This window comes from Uloborus diversus, chromosome 10 (genome assembly GCF_026930045.1).
Source record: "Uloborus diversus isolate 005 chromosome 10, Udiv.v.3.1, whole genome shotgun sequence".
In the NCBI taxonomy this organism is placed as follows: domain Eukaryota; kingdom Metazoa; phylum Arthropoda; class Arachnida; order Araneae; family Uloboridae; genus Uloborus; species Uloborus diversus.
In genome coordinates this window covers 19,783,101-19,805,411 of record NC_072740.1, presented here as the reverse complement: position 1 = coordinate 19,805,411, position 22,311 = coordinate 19,783,101, and the positions used below count along the sequence as shown (strand labels likewise).

General features: G+C 31.6%; 1 protein-coding gene across 1 annotated transcript in view; it reads left to right on the top strand.

The window, feature by feature from the left end:
- LOC129231295 (uncharacterized) overlaps positions 1-22,311 on the top strand; it is an 83,519-nt gene that overhangs the window by 39,870 nt on the left and 21,338 nt on the right. The window contains exons 6-9 of the mRNA XM_054865583.1: positions 7,932-8,051; positions 9,918-10,051; positions 11,355-11,472; positions 12,220-12,425. Coding sequence (XP_054721558.1) covers positions 7,932-8,051; positions 9,918-10,051; positions 11,355-11,472; positions 12,220-12,425 — 578 coding nt within the window. The remainder of the gene's footprint in view (positions 1-7,931; positions 8,052-9,917; positions 10,052-11,354; positions 11,473-12,219; positions 12,426-22,311) is intronic.

Below are 22,311 nucleotides of genomic sequence, written 5' to 3'. Positions count from 1 at the left end.
TCGCACTTTCTCGCAATGCGTGGGTCGTAAAGCGAATGACGGGGGGCAGGGGGGAATTGCAATCGGGACGTTGTAATCATTACTGTTTCGAGTCGTTTCGTCAGGGTGGGGACTCACAGGTTTGCAATTAAGGACTTGTGTCGGCACGTATACGAGCGTTTTTTTAATTATTATTATTTTTGTGATTTGACCAGAAAATGGAGCATAAGGCGAAATTATATGCATATTTCGTTTTGATGTTACTTTTTTAGCGATACTTAATGTTTTTTTTTCTTTGTTTTTTTTATCGACTAGTGTTGACAATAGTATTCCTGTACTTTCTTGTCAATTTGTGGAAGAGTAATTAAGCTTGTAGGAGACATTTTTGATGCAAAATGTAACATTTTTTTTTAAATTTTTGCAGGGGTGCCCACCAAGGGGGGTCATGGCGCAGACTGCGCCAATAAAATTTTTAGAAGGATTGTTTTGAACGGTATTTTTCCCTTTTTTTGGGGGGCTCTTGCTTGGGGGGCGGTCTTCCCGACATTTAGGGGGTGCGCCCTTGCTCTTAGGGGAGCACCCTTAATTTCTGTTAACTTTTCCTGTGTCTTGAAGTAACTAACTCATTTCAGGGTATTTCAATATATTTTTATTTTGAGTTCTAAAAATGATAGACACAGAGCAAAATGTTACTTTTTCAACGATTTACATGATCATGGGTTTTACTCAACAGAACAAAAAAGTTTTTTTGTCTCAAGACACTTTCAAGTAATGCTAACATATCAAATGGCTTCTCTTTTATGTTTTATTTATTTATTTTTTATTTTCTAATTTCACGTTTTTTTTTCTTCAATTTTATTTATACATTTATTTTTTCTTCATCCATACAAAAATTTGCTTTTTGATAATGTAAGCGGGAGTATTTAGTGGATATAAAAACACTGCAGTAGTATAAAAATTGAAGAAAAAAAAACACCTTACACTATTGTCTGTTAATCTTATCTTCTGTTTTCGGCAGTGTAATTGAATATTATTTTTTAAAAAAAAGCTATTTTAACAGCAATATACACTGCTCAAAACAATTAGGGGAGCAACCAAAAAGTAAAGAAAACCAAGCGAGACAGCCACATATTGGCATAGAATGGATAGTACACGCCTATCAATACGCAATACAGAAAAAAGACGTCAAAAAATTTGGAATTAAGCTACACCTGTTTGCATATGGATGCGATGAGGTTATCGATCTGCTTTGGGGAATACTGTTCCTCAAGAAGTTCAATCTCCAAGTCTCGAACAGTAACAGGCGTCCTTGGTCGCGCAGCAATGCGTCGTCCGAGCATGTCCCAAACATGCTCGATTGGATTAAAGTCAGGAGAGCACGCTGGACATTCCATACGTTGTATTGTTTCTGCTTCAAGCATGTTCTCCACCAGATGAGCTCTATGCTGTCAGGCAATTCATCCTGGAAAGCAAAGGCATCTCCAATGGGTCAAGCGTAAGGGATGACATAAGGTTGCAGCATCTCATCTACATGCCTTCGGCCCGTCAAAGTGCCATTCCGAATGATATGCAGGTTCGTACTTCCGCCTATGCTGGTTACCCCCTCCCGTACCATCCAACCAACTCATCTGTATTGTGACCTTTTACGAATGAATGCGGGGTTATTTCGAGTGCCACTGTCCCTTCATACCAGAACACGTCACACTCCAGACTGATTTGGGACTCGTCGGTAAACATCACTTGGCTACAATCATGTTGCTCCCAATCTCGATGTTCAGCAGCCCATCTTCTTCGGGCCGCACGGTGGCGTGGGGTCAACGGAAGGTAGACCATTGGCCTATGTGCATAGAGCCCTCCCTTATGAAGCCGATTACGTACTGTTTGGCTGGACACCCTTCGTCCTGTTGCCAAGAGCAACTATCTTTGCAGCTGCGTAGTATTCTCTGTTCTGTTTCGACGGTCTGTTAACAGTATATACCGGTCATCAGTTGCTGTAGTGGTGTGTGGCCGACCTTACCCTGGTCGACGTCTAACATTTCCTGCTGTTGGAATTGATTCCAAAACCTTGCAACGACACTTCCGGTGACACCCATAGTGTCCGTGACAATACATTATGTTTGCCCAGATTTCAGTCTGCCTATAACACGCCATGTCATGGATTCTGATAAATCACGTTGATAAGGTATTTTCAAGTAACTTTGTCTCAAAAAAAAAAAAATAAATAAAAACCGTGCAATCGAATTTTACAGTTACGGCAATAAAACAGATGTTTCTGAAACATCTCGATTTCTGCCCTTATCTCCTGCTCCCCCAATTGTTTTGAGCAGTGTATTTTCAGCGAGTTCGATGCCTGTTAAAAATAATTTTTGATAAGGTAGTTAAACAGGAAAGTAACTGACAGTCATTTGCTATTTAAATGGAATAAAAATTTTATCTTAAGAAGTGGAATTATATTTTTTAAAAAATTATAAAAGTTATGAGTGTTTCCCTGTTTATCGTATGTGGTGCAATGAAGTCAAAAGATGAAACATATTTTATGTATTAGTGATATATTATGAGCCTGAAGACCAAAAGAAGAAGTATTACCAAAACATATTACTAGTAACACGTCTAAACTTGAAGCATAAATTAAGAATTTCATAATGATGCATTAAAATAAAACAAGTAATTTAAAAAACTTCCAAATATTTTAAATCTAGTTCTTGAGAACTAGCGGTTTGATTTGAATGTCACCAGTTATGACAATTAAGCACTCCAAGCAGTGACTCTGTTACATTTTCATATTTTACAAACTTGTTATTTTAAACTCATCTTCACTATAAAACATTTCTAAATTAAAGCTTAACTTTTTGTAAATTTTCTATTACTTCTTTTTCTTAATTACGAAAAACTATATTGTTTCTACTATAAATGGCTTAAACTTCGGCTTAACTACACAGACTTTTTTATATAACTAGGGGTCTCCGTCCTAGCTCTCTTCAATCTCCCCCTCCCCCCCCCCCCCCCCCTCTTCGCCAGCAGCGGTAGCTCAATGCCGACTGAGACGAGTGACAAGATTTTAATGCCTTTACCCCTTGATGTCCGGCTCCGTAAAGTTCAGAAGGGTGAGGCAAGGTGGAATGGCTTCCCTTGGATATCCTGTATCCAACGGTATCAGCAATGACCTGGTAGACATTGACAGTCCGGAGGAGTTAGGTTTACAGACACACAGACAGATGCACACATTTTTCAAAAGTATAAATTTGACTGCTGTGACTGCATTTGTGTATTTCAGCATATAGCAACTTAATTTCGTTCGCTAAATGAGAAAAAGAAAGAAAAAAAGAACGTTAGTGCTTTCAAAAATAGTTGGCCAACTAACCAATAAGTATTTGGATGTTCGCTATAATTATTGTCGTTGTGTTTTTTTATTCCCTTGTCTTTTTGATACAATCAAAAGCACCGTTAGAGGTAGATCTTTAACATGAATTCATCATTTTTTTTTTCAAATGCCATTTCAAAGTAATGTAAGGAATGTTAAAACAAACTTCGTGTGTAAAAAGTTTGTGTGGAGGTTTTGATTATTTATAATCGAAATGATGGTGTTGTGATAGATAAAAATGTCTTTATTTTTTCATGGTCGGTATTTGTTGAAACTGAGAGGATGATCGTTTAGAGAGATAAGGAAAAAAAATGGTGCTGCAGCTTGAGAAAAAGTTTTTTTTTTTTTTTTTGAAATAATTAATTATTCCCTTTAGAAAAACGTATACTAGTAGACCAGCCTTTATTCTCATACTAGGCTAAAATTTTAAAATATTCCTAAAACTCTAAATTTTCCTCCATCTCTTAATGCAGTAATCGTTAGCTCACTGTCAAATTAGCTTCACCGTACAATAAGATTTCTAAAACAAAGAGAATATTCTATTTTTTTTTTTAATTCCTTTTAACTTCCGCGACTCTATAAAGCGCATTGGAGGGGGGTGGGGAGAGCAAGTTGCTTCGTTTATTATGGATTCCTTCCCTCCGTCTTCTGTTTTTACCCTTTAGAGAGAAAGAGAGAGAGAGAGAGAGGAGGATGGAGAGAATGTGCGGCCATAAAAAATGAAAACAATGACGGAGGCCCGTTTTTTATGCGATGAAAAAAGGGAGGACGGGAGGAAAGATAGTGAAAAAAGGTTTAAAAAAATGGGTAAAACAGGCGGAGGAAAATTTTTACCTTTGGAAGATTAACCATGATGGACTATGATGCTGGCAATTCCGGAGCAGTTAAGGGAGGGGGGAAGAAATAGCTGCGCCGCTGAAAAAAATAATGAACCAACCTGACTATGCTCCATGCTTGAAAAAAAAAAAATACTTGTAATGAAAAAGACAAGCGAGGAGTAGCGCTGTTAAGAAAAAAATATATATGTATAAATATATAACTTTTTTTTTAGCTGCGCCGCGCATATTTTGTAAGAGATGAAGCGAATGAACGCATCTTTTGGGGAGAGAGAGGAGGAGGAGTTGCAAATAAAACCGGAAGCGCTAGGAATGCAAATGGAAAAGGAAAGAGAAAATGAAATACGGAAAGAAAAAAGCTCATTAAATGAATAAATAATAACGAGTATTTCCGAACAGTATGCGGCTGTATATTTCTCTCTTTTATTCTCTGAGTTTGCATTTTTTATCCCTCAGTCTCTTTTTTATATAGAAATATTGTGCTTTTTTATTCGGCTCGAGAGTCTTGGGAATTGTGTGGTCCACCGCGGTTCTTCGTTCAGGAAATTTAGGGGAACCTCAAGTGCGTGTGAAATTTTCGAATCGTCAGATTACTGTGAATTTCAATTTCAGCAAAATCGAGTGTTGTGAAAAGAAAAGGAAAAAAAAAAAAAACGTAGTGTATATCTGATAAGAAATTTTGCTTCACAGATTCTATTTTCAATTAGATCTCCCACGTTGTCATTTTTGCATAGCCCAAATAAATAAATAAACATAAATGTATACATATATAAATAGCTTACGCCTTTTGTTACGTGCATATTTGCTCATTGCGTGACCTTATAACAACGATGCATGTAGATATATTTCTTGTAGATTTTTATTAAGTCTTTTAAATTTGCTTCTTAGTTGTTGTTGTTTTTTTTGTTATTATTTTTTTTTTCTTTTCTTTTCTTTTTTTTATTTTTTTCTTATTTTTTTCTTTTTTTTTTTTGCGTAGTTTTCGAGCTCTACTCTCGCGGAGATTTTTTCATTGCTTATCAACCCACTAAAGTTCTTCGTATGGGGCATTTGCTGGTAACCTCTAAAGGAATGCAAGAGTTTTGAATTTTGCTCTGTATGCATAAATTCGATTCCTGTGCGATTGAATGCTGAGAAAAAAAAAAGAGTACCATTGATTTAAACCAGTAACTCTTATTTTTTGAAAGTATTTTCAATCACAATATTTCCTATCCAATACAGTTCTTCATGCGGGAACATTAAATGGCAACATTAATTGGCAACATTAAATGCAAGCAATTGTTCCACATTTTGTACGACTCAATCTCATTTATTTATTTTTTAATTAATCCCCAGTCAAAATATTTATCAATACCTTATTCGATTATATACGCTGTATTTCTTCAAAAATGTGTCAACATTTAGTTATTAAATAATAATAATAAAATAGAAAATTCAATACGTAAATAAGAAATCGATGTATGAATGAAAAAATTGCCAGTATGTCCCAATTGTATATGATTCTACATTTATTGTATGAGTTTAGATTTTTTATTTATTAATCTGACATTAGAAAAAAAAATTTTGAATTCAAGGGTAGTATTGAAAGTAATATGATACAAAATAGTTCCTCGTGGATGAAATCACAGAGAAAAATCTGAAGCGTTGCGTTTAGTGCGTTTAAAAAATTTGAAGCGTTGGATGTGTGTGAATTCTACCTGGATGTTTTTTTTTCTTTTTGAAAATGGAACAATAATTTTATACTTAAATCATAGATTCTTTAATGTTTTAGATTTATAATAGCATATTACTACTTATAATACGTTTTTTATTTATTTATTTTTTTTTTTTTTTTTGAGTTTAAGTGCATTCGTTTTTTTACATACATATATACATTTAACTAACTATTTTTTCCTGAAAACAAGGAGAAGATGAATAATTCTCAAATAATAATAAATAAATTAATAACTGCAAATAAAACACTACATGCATAAAAAAATTAAAAATGGAGAAATTATATTCTTAAAACACTAATAGCACCATGGTCCTTTGATAGCACAGTCATGTTTACTTTATTTTATTTTACTTGTTTATTTTTTAATTTTTCGATTGAAAAATGCAGCAAAAGGGCTACGAAAACAGCATTTCAGATAGAAATTTTTAATTTTAGCATTTATATCGAAAAAATTATAAACTAAGGAGAAATGATTTAGAAAGCGATGGAAAGGCATGCATCGTAAAATTCGTTAGATTTTAATGCTTAGTAACTAAATAAAATATTACAGGGTTTAATTTTAAAAAATCTTTAAAATTTTCAGATATATTTTCATTTTTTAATCTTATACTTAAATGTTAAAAACACTTCTTGTCTAGTTCTCTATTAATTATACTATTTGCTACTAAAAACTGCGCTGTCTAAAATTAAATACAAAAACTTTCAAATGTCAAAATAATTAATAGAATGGCATTAGTCAAACATTGCAAATCAAAATTTGACAGTTTTCATCGAAAATTTTTATTTTATTTCATTTTTAATTATCTATATAAAAAGTTCAATTAGTTAACCAGTCGAGTAATATACACTTAATATAGTATTAATTTTAGGGTTTTACTCATAATTACGAAATAAGAACAACGTGTTATTGTATCACTTTATATTGAAATAGTTTATTGAGTATAACTAAATACATTTTTTTTTTCATTTTGTGGTCCGAGGGCAGCTATAGAGTAGAGAATGTTTTATGATCAGACATATTTCCCAAAGTACCGACAATGAAAAATTTTAATGAGCCAAAATTTTACTTTAAACGTTTTCAAAATTAAGAATGAAGCTTAAAAAAATTATATCTGATTTTAATGTATGTGCATTCCAATGGAAGGTACATTCTTGTTTCTTAAAACGCATTATAAAATTTTATTTTTAAAGAAAATATGTGTTCGAAAGAAAGAAAAATAAAACTATTCTCTTATTAATATCAGTAATTTATTTATAAACACTTTTGAAGTGTATTTCAAATCACGCTAGTTTAATACTGTATTTTTTTTAATGCTTTGAAAGAAAAAAATATTTAAAACAAAAAAGAACAATTGTATGCTCATTTTTAGGCGAAATACATGAAACTCAGAATTGTATATATATCGCATAATATACTTTTTTTCTTTACAATTGCCACAGCGAAAAACTTTTTTTTCAGCATTTCTCAAAATGTTAAAACTTCCAGAAAAAAAAATCATTTAAAAAATACTTTGACATTTAATGAATCATGTTATAAATACTTAAAAAGTTTGATATTTTCAAGCAAACGAAAAATATATTTATTTGAAAGGAATGATGTTTTGCAGAAAAAATAAGACTGTTTTTCATATTATTTTTGTCAGTATTCAAAACGGCAAAAAAATATTCGTGATACATCAGCAACCTAGCTACCTTTTATTGTTCAGCGGAGAGTTAAAAATTGCATTGCAACTAAAAGTAAAACCCAAAGCTCATCAACTACCCGGCATGGTGAAACTTCTACTAATAAACGACTCACGAGTTGCAATTACTTTTAATGATTTACAACCAGTTTTAAAAAGTTTTCAGCCACCTCCGCCCAATTCCCTCTGCCGTTTCGATTGGGAGGGAAATTAAATAAATAACCGCCAAGCATGAAGCATGCGCTGCGCATTGCAATGCTTTCGACTTTTTTTTTTTTTTTTTTTTTTTGAGTATCTGGCGGCAAACAATATCTTGCCACTGTTTATCTCAGCAGTGTCCTTTTCTATCTCTTTGGCAGTATGTGATGAACATGCCCGAAGACGATCCACGAAGGATGGACGAGATCCGCAAGTACGCAGCTATCTATGGAAGATTCGACTGCAAGAGGAAGCCAGAAAAGCCTCTAACATTGCATGAGGTAAGGCTTCCATTTCTATTTTGCAATCCGTTACGATCCTGGTTGAATAACAACTCTCCGTTCGTGCTTTTCATAAATATTCTACACTGTGTTCAACGCTTTGACAACCTCAGAGTTGTTCGGGAAGCTTGAATCGGGCCTATTGAGTGATTCATTTGCGCATTTTAGGCTTCGTATCCCAACTCCTGGCTTTTCCCATCACTTCGACTGTAGGTACAATTTATCAATTCATCAAAGATTAAATTCGAGTTCGTTCAAGCCAGATTTCTCATTGTTTGTTCGGTGAATTTGACGCTGTATTGGAGAATACATTCGGTCGTTCGCATTAATTTAAATAAATACTTGGTACCTGCTCTTCTGTCCAGATTTCAGAAGGATTGTTGCAGCTAAAAGCTTTGGCAAATGAAAGCATTTGAAATAGTTTAAGTGAGGTAACATGTTTATTAATTGATTGAACGGTTTTATATGAATAGTAAACTTTTGTATTTAACATCAAAAAAGGGATTATGCTTTATAATGGCAAATAATTCAATTATCAGCATTATATACCGTAAGCAGGCAGCTTTAAGTCAATACTGACAGTATACCAGCAATAATTTTCAATTCATTTTGCGTAGAATTTCTAAATAAAATGTATACTTTCATGTAAACAAAGCTGATTTATTATAGACAATTATACTGATTTAATCAATGACTATTTTACCATAAAGTTGAAGATTGGTTAATTTAATAATTCTTAGTATGCACAAAGAATATTATTTAAAAAAAAAGACATGTTGTTAAAATCATACCTAAATTATTCTGGCACTTTTAGAGTAACAAAATACTACTCTGTCAACTGAAATAAAATATATTGTGTACTTGAATTCATGATTCTAAATCACATATTCTAAAACCTAATAACAACATGTAATACGACATGATCACTTGGTGACTAATGGATAGGTGACTAAAAAAATCATTTTTGCTATTAATTCTTTCAGCACAAGAATCTTTTAAAAACAATTTTACATTCACTTTTCCTATAAACTCTGAGAAATAATTTGTATGTCGTCTAACATATTTCTATGGCTTCCAAGATTTTAGATCCAATTTTTTCGGACTCTGGTTATAATACTAGTATTAACATTCAGTTGGGTCAATTGAACTGTCTTACACCTGGATCCGGAATTTCCAAATTCCGAGAGCCGGAATTGGGGACAAACCTTCCATCCAGAATCTTTTGTTTTATGCCGCATTGTCAATACTAGATCGGTGCAAGATGTGTCAAGACCCTCCCCCAATAGGTATCCCCCCCCCTGTAGAAGAATATTCCGACTAGCTAGGACCGATCCCTCCAAGGAGAAAGTTCCAAATCGTTATGAACCCCTCTCTTCCGCCCCCCAGAAGAAAATTTTAGCTACTCTAGTGGTTTGTATGTGGTATACTTGCAATAATTTATATTTGTTCTCAGCATATATTTATATTACATCACATACCCAGTTGTTTTTTTTTTTTTTTGTTTTTTTTTCAGACATAGTGTGCAGGCTAAACCAATACTTTATTAGTCATTATACTTATTGACATAGACCCGCTTGTGTTTTACTTCCTGTTTCATTCTAAACTGTATTTTTTTTTTTTTTTTGCTTTACATTTGACATATTCGTGCAGAGAGCGATTTTTTTTTATTTTTCATTTTTTTAAGTCTTTCAATTCGAAAATAGTCGGCAGATCTCATGAACAACCTACGACGGGTGTCACGCTGTTTCGGGCACCGGGATCACATACAATTATCCATATACTAGATCCGCAGTATATACTACATAGAATCTCTTTTATTTTTTGAAATATGTTCTTTATTTTTGAATATTTATTTTCGTCATACAGGTATCCGTGAATGAAGCAGCCGCTCAAATCTGCAAGCACATTCCTGCTTTATTGACCAGGCGAGATGAACTGTTTCCTCTAGCTAGGCAGGTAGTACGTGATAGTGGCTACCAGTATTCTAAAGGACATTCAAGGTGAGATATTGCATTCTGATGCCCACTCCCCCGCATCATATGATAAACACGTTTTCTAAAACTGAAATGAAAGAACATTTATTGTAAAAGAACTTTGCCACTATTTTAGTTTTTACGAACGATAGCTAACTAAATCAAGTTACGAAATATACTTTCAAAACGATACTCAATACAAAGCAGTTTTCGATGTCTGAAAGTAAGAGCAGGGTCTTTCTATTCCGTATTAAGATTGAATTTTAATTTTATTTCATTCATTCATGGTTGACTTATTACATAATTTATTTAACGCGTGCCTCGTGGACAACGGAATGAAAACAACAGAAGAAATGATTAGTTTCAATATTTTATCGATTTTAAAGAAAATGATAACAAAAACTGTATGCCTACAATCAATTGGCAGTTTTAATCTAAGGTCATGTTTCATACTTAAATGTTTTGCCAATTATTTAAAAAAAAAAAAATTTAGAATTTACAATAAATAAATAAATAAATAAATAATAAATACAATTAAGTTAAAAGTAGCGATTTTCTCCAATAGTTTAATTCAGACTGTTTTTAACCTCTCGTGTTTTTTTTTTTTTTTTTTTCTTTTTTTCTTCGAGTTGATTTCAATTTATGAAAAAGAGAGAGACGCATTATACCACTTCGATAAACACAAAACGCTCAAAATATTTATTCAAAATATTAATTTCAAAAGCAATATCCGCACATTTCAGAATATAGTTATTCCTTCCCCAAAAACATGGGCAAGCGTTTTGTAGAGAAAGAGTAATTATGAATAACTCTTGTTTTAAATTAATAGGATGATCCTTTTCAGACGCAATAATAATTATAATAATAAATAAATAAACATGTATGTAAAAAATATTTTATATGAAATAAATAAAATAAAAAATATAAAAAGTATTATAAAAATTAATAAAAAAGTAACATAAAAAATTAAATAAATTTTGAATATAAAATAAAAATAAAATAAACTTTAAGTATAGAAAATAGAATAAGAGTAAGATAAATTTTAAAAACAAAATAAAAATTAAAATAAAATAAATTTTAAATGTAAAATAAAAAATAAATAAATAAAATAAAGTAAGCCAAAAAAGAAAAATAAGGATATAAAAATAAGAAATGTATTATGCAATTTCATGCACTAATTATTTCGTGCTAATATTTTCATTTTTCATTTATTCACTTGAATTTTTCTTTCTGCAATCAATATTCCCTCATTTTTTCCCCTCCATTCTTTTACTGTTTTCTAAAAACATTACTAACAGTTTTTTTTTCTTTTCTCTATTCATATTTTCAGGTCGCAATGTTATACTAAGAACTTTGACGAAGAATCTTGTAAGAGGCTGAGATTCGACGGAAGTCCAGGAACCATGCCAGATCCCAATCACATGGAGGAAGAAAGAAAAAGGCGGCAGGTATGAATTAGCATTTCTTTACACGAATTGTTCTAATACACAATTTATGCAAAAGCTAAAATATGCGAGGTTTTTTCCTCTTTATATGTATTACATTAAATTCAAAATATTTAAAAACAAATTTTTCCATAATAAAATTTAAAAAAAATATAGCAATCTTAAAAAATATTCCCATTAGACATAAATTCGTTACAATCAATTGACAAGCTTAGTGACGGTTGCTATCTAAAATAATTAGGCAGTTGATTATTTTGCTTGCATTGCAATATACTTTTCCCATTACCGCGTGTTATTAAAATATTTAATGTATTGGATAATATCTCAATTTTCAAATCGTGAATAGACAGCCAATGTAATAAATTTAAGTTCAATGTTTGCGTTAAATTAGAATCTTAATAATAATCTAGATGCATTTGAATATATCTTTTAGTTTTTGCTGACTAAATTGTCAATTTTTTAAAAATAGTAATACCTTTAAATTCGAAAAGTTAGTTTTCAACTGAACCCAAAAGAAATTTTTGGCAAATAAAAATATCTCGAAGAATGTGATTTATTTGCTTTTTAACCAGAATTAATGGTCTTTTCTAAAGTATATTTTAGGGGTTATACACATCCAAATTATTTGTCAATTAAACGATTAAAAATAGTTTTACCAATTAATTGAGATGTCGCAATTTTTTTCCATCAATTTCAATTCAATCTGTTATTAATTTCTCGGGCTTTTTTCTTCTTTTTCTGTCATTACAGGACAGGCTTGAAGTAGTTACGGAACAGATCAAAATGTTGGCTGGCCAACAGCACGATTTGAAAACGGGCCTACAACAGTCGCGCGACACTCACAATGCTGTAGTGGTTAACCAAATTCAAACACAACTAGACCACTTAGCGACGCAGCATTACCAGCTTGTCAACGAACAAAGTGAATTGAGTAGGCAGTTGCGAAGGTTCGACAGGTATGAGTTTGTTTTAGATCTTTGTCTCTGTCCGTTCTCTTTCAGCTAATGCCTGCTCTAATCACAAAACAGCAGTACTCGTAAAAAACAAACAGGTAGGTCACGACATTTTTATTCCATCTGGTGTATGTCAGTCGGGTATCGAACAGACGATCTTTTGGAAGTGCAAGTAAGTCGGATTTTGAAAAGGAAATGCTTCATGTTTATTTTTACTGTGTGTTTTAAAAGTATGCGTTTTCTTGCACGTTTTATTTTCACTGTATTTGTTTTATAGTTTGTTTTTCTGCATTTGCATGAAAATTTAATTGCTTATTTTAGGGCAAAATGTGGTTAAATATGCAACTATTATTTTTATTGCAAGAAACTTAAAGTTTTAGAAGAAATCCACTGTGTTTATTCTTTATCTGGAAGGAGTGGCACCAACTGACTAATGTCTATAAGAATCATTTTCTCAATCTAAAGTACTTATTATCTTAGATTCAATGTTCTGTTATGAATGATTTATTGATGTTTGATCAAAAATATTATCTGGTTATCTTTATTTATTCTCAGGATAATCTTCGGAAAGATATAGAATACGAATGTTCTTAACTTTTTTAAATATAAATTTTTTTTTGCTAAATTTAAATTATATTTTATTACATGGAAAGGGAAAAAAAGCATTTATCATTTTGAAGGTTTTTTTCATGGTGATGCATCTAATGTTTAAAATTTAATGCTGATTTTTTTTTCCTAATTTGATATGTTTTTATATGATTTGCCTAAATGCTATTTCTTAGCATCAAGGAGCTTTGAATAATTTAATAACGTTAAGTTAATGCTCAAAGCTGAAACAATCGCATTGATTGTTAATTGTGTATTCCCATTTTAGCAAGTTCCATTTATAACTCTTATTGTCGCAGTTTCAATATTTCCTCTGAAACGCTTCTTATTTTTGGTTGAAAATATGCTATCGATGTAATAAATAAAAGAGTACTTTACAAGAAAAAAATATCAATAATGCAGCATTTTTTTAATAATATTATTCAGGAGTAACAAATCTTTCTATACCGTATTTATCAATCTCCGTTCTTGAACTAAAGCGCGAAACGAAAAAGGGAAAAAAAAAAAAAAAACGGAACGAATGAAAGCAGCTCATTGAAAACCTTCGTAAGTATCCATTTCGGGTTATTTGCGCAGTCCTGTGCGCTACGCACTACGATCCGTGAAATGAGAGCAATTTTGTTTTACTAAAGAAACTCAGGATGCATTTTTAAGATTCACTATATGTACCTTAAGTTTTCTCTGAAAGTCCTGAATAATATACTGTCGAAAAATTTTAAACAAATGAAAAGAACATTTTATTTGCTTTCAATGATTTGTTGCCATCGTGAAGTTGAAAGCAAGTTTTATTGCTTTTGTATGCAAAGCAACTTCTTGAGCAATCATTTGGCCAAGAGCTATGTTCGCTTCTTTTTGCAAAAGTTCTATAACACTTATTGTAAAAACAAAACAAAAATAGGGGGGGAATAAAGGAAAGAAAAAAAAAACAAAGAAAAAGTTCCAAACCATAAAATAGAAAAAATACAAATTTTTGCAGATGTATGCTCGTGTTTCAAGAAATTATTATCGTATCAGCGTTAAATGTATTATTGTTTCAATCTGCAGGGGGAGAAAACCCAAATCTAAAGTCGAAAATATAGATTTAAAGCCTCCTATTTTTTAGATTGAAAAGAATAAGACGAGACAAAATTCAAATATTGGATAAAAAATCTAAATACAAATACATTGAACACATAACAGTACTCATATCCGCAGGGTCTGATTACCCAAAAGGCTCAGGAAGCATAAGCTTCCCCTCAGAATTAACAGGGGGGCCCAAAAATGACTTAAAAATTTCAGTTTCTGCTTTTGAATGTATTTTTTAAAGTATTCACACATTATAACTCGCTAAATAAAAATTTTTGGAAGCATTTTAATAAGTAAGGACACAGTTCATAAAACTTTGCAGCAAGCTATTTTTATCTGTGGAATTTGCCCCAATGTGCATCAATAGACTTTTATCACACTTGATACATTTTATGAAGTGATAAATCTGAAACAACAACTACGTTTTTTTTTTTTTTTGGTGGGGGAGGGGGGGGGGGGAATAAACTTTAATTGGAAGTCTATTTAGCCATTAGTGAGTTTGATATATATGCAGGAAAAGAAATTTGTGGGTCCCTCAAATGAGACTTAGCTTCCCCTAACTTCAGAGGTTAATCGGGTCCTGCATATCCGACAAATCTCACATGTATTGTTACATCATGTAATGGCCTAATATCGTTATATAGACTTGTTGTACCAAAAGTTTGCTGGTTACATCATTTTATTAAAAACGGTTTTGGATGTTTAATTAAACAACCATACATGAATAATTTTATGCAAAACAAAAACATATCGTATAAAATCGATACATTCGTGTCCGCTGTACTGCGTGTCTCCGACTTGACACCAGTCACAAAGGAATGACCCACCGGCAATTGCTATTGTAACCCTCTTAGCACATCTTTTCATAAGAATCCGTTGCACTTTGTACCAAAGCAACAGGTAAAGGGGGAATCATCGAACTCCTTGTCCTTTTCTGCCCTCCAACCCCCTTTGAGCCCCTATAGGGCCTCTACCTGTTCCGGGTCTTAGAACTGTTGCCCTTGGTAACTTTCAGAGGCCACTGACATCGCAGGTTACTTTAACCCTTTTCCCTCATCTTCGAAGAGGAGGGAAGATCCCACGAAGGCAGTTGAACTCAAAGTTTATCCCTCGTTGGGGCATTGTCGTCTTCATTTTTTCTACAGGGGATTTTGGAAATTTATTCGTCCTGTTCTAACCTAACTCAACCCTTCTTTACACAGTGTCTGTGAATTTAAGAAGGGTTAAATAGAGGCTATTGATTTCGGAAGAAGTTAAAAAAAATGCCGATTTTTTAAAGGATGTTGTAAAAAAAGGAGTGTTTGAACTTTTAACTGTGAGAAACAAGTTGGGAGAGTTCATGAGGATGGAGCAATGAATTTTTTAGAGCATAGATTGAAACTGGTTCCTTCAAAGTATTTAATTATTATTATTAGGAGAAAATTAATATCTGGTGGTTTTAAAAAATCACATATTTAAATAAATTCCTATCTTTCAAAAGTTACATAAGGATAAAAACCAGTTACGTATTGTGTCTTTTGTTATAACTTACTACACGTTTTTTTATTACTTTATTATTGGCATACATTTAAAAGTTTTTTAATTTTTACTGAAAAAAAAAGAAAACAGAAAAGTCACCACTCAAAATGCAGAGAAAATTTATAAGGAAAAAAAATAACTACAATTTTTTAGCAAGTAGAACAAAATATAGCTCTTCGCCTTCTTTTAAGAGCTCTTTTTAATTGCTATTTTATCTGATAAATACTTTATGCTCCAATAATTTTGAAATAACTAGTAAAATAGTAACTTTACATCCTACTTTGACTACAATGTTTAATAATTCAATTATCTTGAAATAAATAACTAAATGTCTTTTTTACGCGAACATATATATATATTTTATGTTTTACAGTAAGTTGGTTAGTGTTCACTAGATTTGTTAATGCAAAGATAATGGGCATTAGCATTTTTTGAGCATTCTTTCAATGGCCAGAAATGGTGAAGTCCATCATATATCAATTTAAAATAATATGTTAATTTAAAATAAGTACTAACTTTTTTCAATAAATCTCTTTTGCATGAGAGCAAGTATGTTTATATCAAATTTAGTTACTGAAGAAGTATTTCGAGTAAAATAAAAATCTTGCTTTTTTTCCGCCAAAAATTAAAGCTTTTAACACAGAGAAAAAAATATTTAATAGCGATCACATATGAAACTGTCATAAATTTATCTTCTTCTACCTCATGCTTTGGATAGAAGATCACATATATTTTGTTTAAATTTAAACAGTCGAAGTAGTCCATGAGTAGTAACCAATACAAAATCTTGAACCCTTGATTCGTTGATTACAACATATGTGACAACCTTTTCCTCATTTTTCTACACATCATTTGCCTTCAAGAAAATAATTCTACTTTTCACCAATTTTCGAACACAGTTATCGGTGCAAAATGTATTAAAATAAACAGCAAATCAAGAATTTGTTAGGGGGAGTTAACTGTTTGCATTGTAAAATGAAAATTGTTCAATTATGTGTTAAAAAGAAATTAAAAATAAGCTTGCATTTATGCATTAGTAAAAACATGTAAGTTGTTTTAGGTTTGTTTCACAATACGTCAATCATAAATAAATCATAAGGTATATTAGTGCATAACTACACCCTTTTGCAAATTGCTGTGAATAAAGAAAAAAAAATCTATGAAAAACTCATTTATTTAATAAAATATTACAAGTATCAGCATAGAAATGACTTTTAATCCTAGATTGACCTCTTTTTGCTTTTATAAACAACTCAAGTCTATTAGACTAATGTTCAATTGCTTTAAAAAATATTTTTGTTATCATCCTGGTGTAAAATCCGAAAAAAAAAAAAGCTTTTCTTTCGTTATGCTGTCACATTCCCTCAGTTTATCCTTGACAGCTGACCAAAGGTTTTCTATACAGGGTGAGGTGTCAAAATCTTGTTGAGGAAAAGCTATACCGTCTGCAGCAAGTTGGACTAGCTGAAGAATAACGCGCTTTAAATAAGATTTCTTTTGCAATTTTTAATAAGAAATGCATCTTCTCTGGCACTTGTTGCACGCTTTCGTCCCCAATGGCCTTTCTGAGGAGGTGGAAATGAGCCACTGTCCTTTTTTTCAAATCACTAATTTTATTGACTCTGAGCCTATGTTTTGAGGGAATGTCACATTGCGTAAATTTGGCGTTTTAACGAAGACTAAGCTTAGCTGATCGTTTTCATTGGTGTTCAATCAAAGTTTAACATTGCTCAAAAGCAAGTAGGGAAATGTGGGACAAAGTTAAATAGCGGGGTAAAGTGAAATGGCGAAATATTTACTCTGCTATTATCCCCTCCTATCTGGTAATATTTTAACTATGTAGTAGCACATGCAGTTAATTCCAGTAAGGGGGAGAAATCCGCCAAAAATTAAAGCATATTACAATGTAGGCACTTTTCAAACATTGATACTTATATTGTAATATTTTGTTGCAAGTCAAAAATAATTATTGTTATTATAAAATGATAAAATTCTTGTTATTAACATTTTAAATATTAATTAAAAAATACTAATATTCGATGCAGTATTCATTTAATTAATATTAATCTTATTTGTACTTTAAATATTTGTACAATTAGTCACTTACATGCGGGGCAAAGAGAAATGGTTTATTTTGATTACTCACTCAATCATTTACTAAATCACTTACGTATTCATTTCATAATTCATTCATTTAGTAATTCGATTATTTATTCATTTATTCACTTATTTTCTTATTAATTCACTCGTTTACTCACCGATTTACTTTTCTTTACATATTAATTAATTAGTTAGTTAAATTCGTCGTTTATTACATCATTATCTTTTTATTTATTTCTTCAACCTTTTATTTACTAATGCGTTTGATCAAAAATAATTTTTACAACCGAACAGAAAGTATTTCAATGGAAAAATATTTATTTTTCACTTTGCCCCATTAAAAAAAAAAGTGAAAACTTTTAAAACTTTTTTTTTTTTTTTTTTGAAGGCGCGAATTTCCTACCAAAATATAAAAAATAATGGTTTAATGCAAGTTTTACATAAAATGCAATGTTTTTTACGCACTGTCCAATATAAATGTCCAATTTGTTCATTTTGAAAAAGCTCAGTCATTATAACTATCACTTTGCCCCACATTCCCCTACATACGAATAATACACTCGACAAAAAGAATAAAAAACATTCGCAACATGAAAAACTTTGTAATAGAGGAGAATATCATAACGACTAACTTATAACCATCAAAATGACGCGTATAAAATAGAGAAAATAAAACAAAAATTCCTGTCTTGTCCACATTAAGTTTTACAAGAGATTTACACAATAAAAGACACTATTTCATAGTAAGGATTGAAATAAAATCAAAAAATTAAACATAATCAAATTTAATTTTTTTGCTGAAAACCAGATATAATCGACTTAACTTAGTTTTCGGATTTAAGCTTTTAAATTTTGGAGATATATTGCTTTTATAATTATATTGGAAAGCAAATATATGTTGTCTTGAAAAGAAGTAAAACACTGATAATTTCTCAGCGATCAAGCTCATTAGGAAGCAATTAAAGTGTCTGTCTATCAACATCAAACTCTTCTTTTGATTTATTGCAGTTAAACACATTTCCGGGCCTGGATTAATGCAATTTTCCAAAACTCTGCTTGGATCTGGATTCAGACTGTTCAAATTAGTCTACTTAGCAAATTTATTGCATTCTGACTACTTCAAGAAAAGATAAAATGATCTCAAAAATATTTTAAAGCGGAAATCATATCCGTTACAGTGAAGAATAACTAACTTCTTAGTTACTAATAGAGTTTCGTTAAGAATTTTTAACCAAAAGCTCCAGCAATAAAAACGGCTCCTAAAAGGGCAGCAAAAGATATTTTTAAGCATAACAAAAAACTAATGAATATTTGCAACTGAACTGGTTTTTTCTTTATCACAAACCTTTTTGTCCAAACCAAAAATCAAATTGATAACTTCAAAAAAAAAATTTTTTTTTTGTTCAATGATGGTTTTATATTTAAAAAAAAACTATCGCAATTATGGTAGTTTACGTATAAATATCATCAAGAAACATTAATGTAATAAAGTTAGATTTTCTAAATTTAACTAAATCATCGGCAAAACCAAATTACGTACACCAAAATTCGTACAAAAGGTCAAATTTTAACGCTGGATACAAATCTGTCATAAAGAAAAGGAGATAGTCATTAAAAAAATTTTAGAGTTGATGCCCATTTCAAACATAAAAATTGAAATAAAATAATGATTATTGACGAAACTATGTAATTATCACTTTTACTATACATTATTCCTGATAAATTTACATATTTCATGTGTCTCTGTTGCATTCATATTAAAGGAATTGGTTCGTCCCGCTCCCCTCCCCCCCAAGATTATACACTTTCAGATGCCTATACTATTTTTCCATTTAATAAGTTCTAAAATATTCCAGTATTGGTGGAGTTTGGGTGGCTATTTCTATTGTAAGCTTGCTAAAAGGGAAATAGGGAGTGATTGTTTAAAGCACGTATTCCGACTTGGTGCTATTGTTCCCAGTTCTCCAATATTTAATAAATTCATTAGCATTTGAGTCTCTGCATATTTTTATATTGCAGAATATGATTTGTTGTCTATTGCCAGTTTGTCTATTCACTTTGAATAGGAGAGGATTCATCGCTGCTTCTAGAAATGTTGATAACTAAGTTAAGGGTAACTTTGAGCAAATATAAAACTGTATACGAGTGCTTTTCGTGAGCAATTTCATTTTCTCTTGTTTTCAGCATTTTGTCCAGAGTGGAAAATATATGCTAATGAAAAGGATTTATATTTAGGTTGACTAAGAGCAGAAATTCTTTGCATCGGAAAATTTCTGTCATTATTGGTTTAAAATCTAGATACGACTAAGTACAATTAAAAAGCACAAATCCTCAAGGCCCACATGATACTCATATGCATTTTGTTTCATTTATACTGAACTATATAATTAGGAAAATAATTTAAAAATATTATTATTTTCTAATAATTTTGCAATTGTAATGGTTACCCTTTTACATTTTTTTTTTCTACGGGAACAAAAAAAAATGTTTTGGAAGTGATTTGATACTTTTAAATGTACTGCTAGGTAATACAACCAATGGGTTTAAGGTGAACATATTTTATTATTTGAAAAAATAGCTTAAAGTATTTGACTCTCTAAAAATGCCTAAAGATAGTAGCGATTTTTAATAGAGTTTTATCTTCAAGCGAATTATATTCACGCGTGTGTATTTGTGTGTGTGTGAGTGCGTACAAAAGGAAGCAGCACATTTTCATTTTGGATGAAATACTGAACAACAAAATTGGTCATTGTGTGTCAATCTTTTAATATCAAAGTCCAAAAAAACACAGAAAAAATATAGGATGTGTAATGTTTAGGCTATACAAGGAATATAAGAGATTCTAATGTGTCAAAAAGTTGAGCCATTTATATTAAAAAGCGTATTTTTGAGGTATGTTTCATTAAAAACTGTATAAATGAAAAGAAAGCCAAGAGCTGATAACATGCTCAAATTTAATGAATTAGTGCTTGATTGAGAGTTTATTTGCATAATCATAGTATTTAGGATTTTTTTCTCTTTTCCCTTGAAAAAAATCCACTTATGGGCGGTGAAAAATCTGCATTTAAAATTGCTCCAAAGAGTTTCGCTATACTACCAATGATTCATAGTATAATTTAAAAAAAAGTATAAAATTAAATAAAAGTAACAATACCAAATACAGCATGTAATTAAAAATTTAGAAAACCAAAAAGTCGAACAATCCTCACTTTTGAAGCGTCATATAAAAATTAAAATGTCTGAGAGATAAAATTTTTAAAAGCTTTGAAACGCAATCCCTCCTCCACTTTTTCCCTTTAAATCAAAGAACTTGTTTTCACTCCTGCACCGTGTGTTGAATCATCATTCACCGATACTTTCTCAGCGAAGAAATGCCAAATGAAAAAGCTACATGCTTGTGAAATCGAGCAAGCATCATAATGATCCGTGCCGCCAATAACGAAAAGAAAACTTTTCTTCCCTACTTTTCCTAAGTTTGGCGAAAACAAAAAGCGAAAAAATGTCGTTAAATTTTAAAGCAAGAGGGCGGCTAGCTTTCATTAAAAAGGAACTTGCCAAGGGGCGGCGGCCGTAAAGGGCGCAGGGAGGGAGAAAAGAAGTATTCTTCAGGGGGGGATGAACCTCCCCATTGGAGAGCTAGTCATTAGAACCCGGTGTTTTGCATGGAGCATGGTAAAAAAAATCTATAGTAAGCTCTTTTAATGTGTTCGCTGGGCGGGGCCTCATTAAAACTGGAGATATTTTCAGCCATCGCATAATTAATGCAAAGTATTTCACCAAAAGCAGCCAACCAGGAGCCGGGATAAAAAATCGGTTCTCTGGGAAGAGGGGGAGGAAAAAATGCAGAACTCGAACGCGATGGCGTCAGTGGTTGTCAGGAAATCCCCCCCCCCTTTGCGCGGGTGCTCCCACCTTTATCATTGGAAAGAATCGATTATTTAAATAAGCCCTTGTTCCTGAGCTTTGGGATAAAAAATGCTGAGTGCATATTTAAAGGGATGTGAAGAAAAAATGGAAAGGCATTTACTCAAGTTCTGAAACTCGTCCGCTCGTCGATATATTTGCCTAATGCTGGGGATAATTATTTGCTTTGTAGATATGGAATGTCACGATATCTCTAGTTGAAGGATATTGATTGAGTCTTATAAAAGTTGGGGATTTTTTTTCCCCCAACTTTCTTTCTCTCATATCCGCTCCGCTTTTTTTAATATTTTTTAGCTGTTAGGGAATGCATAGGTGTTGAATTTTATGTGCAAATTAAAAAAGGGGTCGATATTTGCGCACGGAATTATTTCTTTTAGAATAAAAATGTTGACTTTTTGAGGTGAACCTCAGGTGTTGGAAGACAGTTTTACATTTCGCTGGAGATTTTCGAGTCAATTTACTATTCTTTGAAGTGCCAGAAAAAGACTTAATGCTTCTTATTATGTTCTCTCTTTTCCACCGTCATTATAATCTTCTTTAAATTAAGTATTATAACTAAGTGACAAATACGAATAATGTACTCAAAACAAATCCTTTTTTTTTATCTGTAAGGTAATTAGTTATCTGTTTGAAAAATTGAGACTATGGCTTAAATAATTAATAGTAATTCTCACAG